Source organism: Arachis ipaensis, chromosome B05 (genome assembly GCF_000816755.2).
Source record: "Arachis ipaensis cultivar K30076 chromosome B05, Araip1.1, whole genome shotgun sequence".
NCBI classification, from domain to species: domain Eukaryota; kingdom Viridiplantae; phylum Streptophyta; class Magnoliopsida; order Fabales; family Fabaceae; genus Arachis; species Arachis ipaensis.
In genome coordinates, this window is record NC_029789.2 from 114,326,332 (window position 1) to 114,327,219 (window position 888).

At 42.1% G+C, this 888-nt stretch overlaps 1 protein-coding gene across 1 annotated transcript in view; it reads right to left on the reverse strand.

Annotated features, from left to right (window-relative positions):
- The window catches only part of LOC107643849 (endonuclease 2), a 2,447-nt gene extending 1,784 nt beyond the window's left edge, over nt 1-663 (reverse strand). The window contains exons 1-3 of the mRNA XM_016347598.2: nt 502-663; nt 247-421; nt 52-159 (exon numbers count right to left, since the gene is read on the reverse strand). Of these exons, the coding sequence (XP_016203084.1) occupies nt 52-159; nt 247-421; nt 502-618 (400 nt within the window). The 5' untranslated portion in view covers nt 619-663. The remainder of the gene's footprint in view (nt 1-51; nt 160-246; nt 422-501) is intronic.

The following is an 888-nucleotide window of genomic DNA, read 5'->3' on the forward strand; positions in this document are numbered from 1 at the left end:
GCTTCATATAATAATAATAATAATAATAATAATAATAATAATAAGATTTACATTTAGATTTTGGGACACTCCCGTAGTCGAGGAGCTGGGTGGTGTAATTTGCAATAGCTGCCACAACACATCTTCCCCTCGTTCCAGTGGCCTGATCCACACAATCTCCTGAAGATATGATATGAGTATTAACTATGAAAAGCACATTATCCTTAAGATACCGAGATCTGTAATATAATTTCTTTTTGAACATACTCTGGTTGTTGAAGGTGCAAAGGGCGTCAGGAGTATCAGCAAAGTGCAAAGGAGATGACCAAGTGTAGATGAACCTCACATGATCTGCCCACGAACACTTGCTCGACAAATCATTTCCTGCATCCGCCGGCAGCAGCTTCTTCACAGCCGCCGCAGCTCTGCTATTCAGCCGACCCTGTTTAAAATACCCAGTGAAAATGACAATTTTATTCTCCAAAGAAACAAATTAAAATTAAAGGGCAGTAGGTGAGGCACCTGAGCAATCTTACAAACGATGGCATGCCCATCTTCTCCCCATCCTTGGGTACTTGGAAACACAAATAGGAGTGATGAGACTATACCCACTACTAACTGAATTCTGTAGGAACCCATTGCCTACAGGATAAAAATAAGTAAGACACTACTTTTTGGCTTTCTATATAAAGATAGATAGATGATATATTAACCAAGGTTCTGAAAACCGGACCGGATTGGCCGATTTGACCGGTTTAACCGCAAACCGGCGCTACAAACGATCCGGTCTTCATCTGAAAACCGTGGAAAGAAGAACCGGTCAAGAACCGGCAAACCGGTCAAAAATCGGCTGGTTAGACCGAACCGGTGACCGGCCGGTTACGCTAAATTCATTCATCATCTGAATCA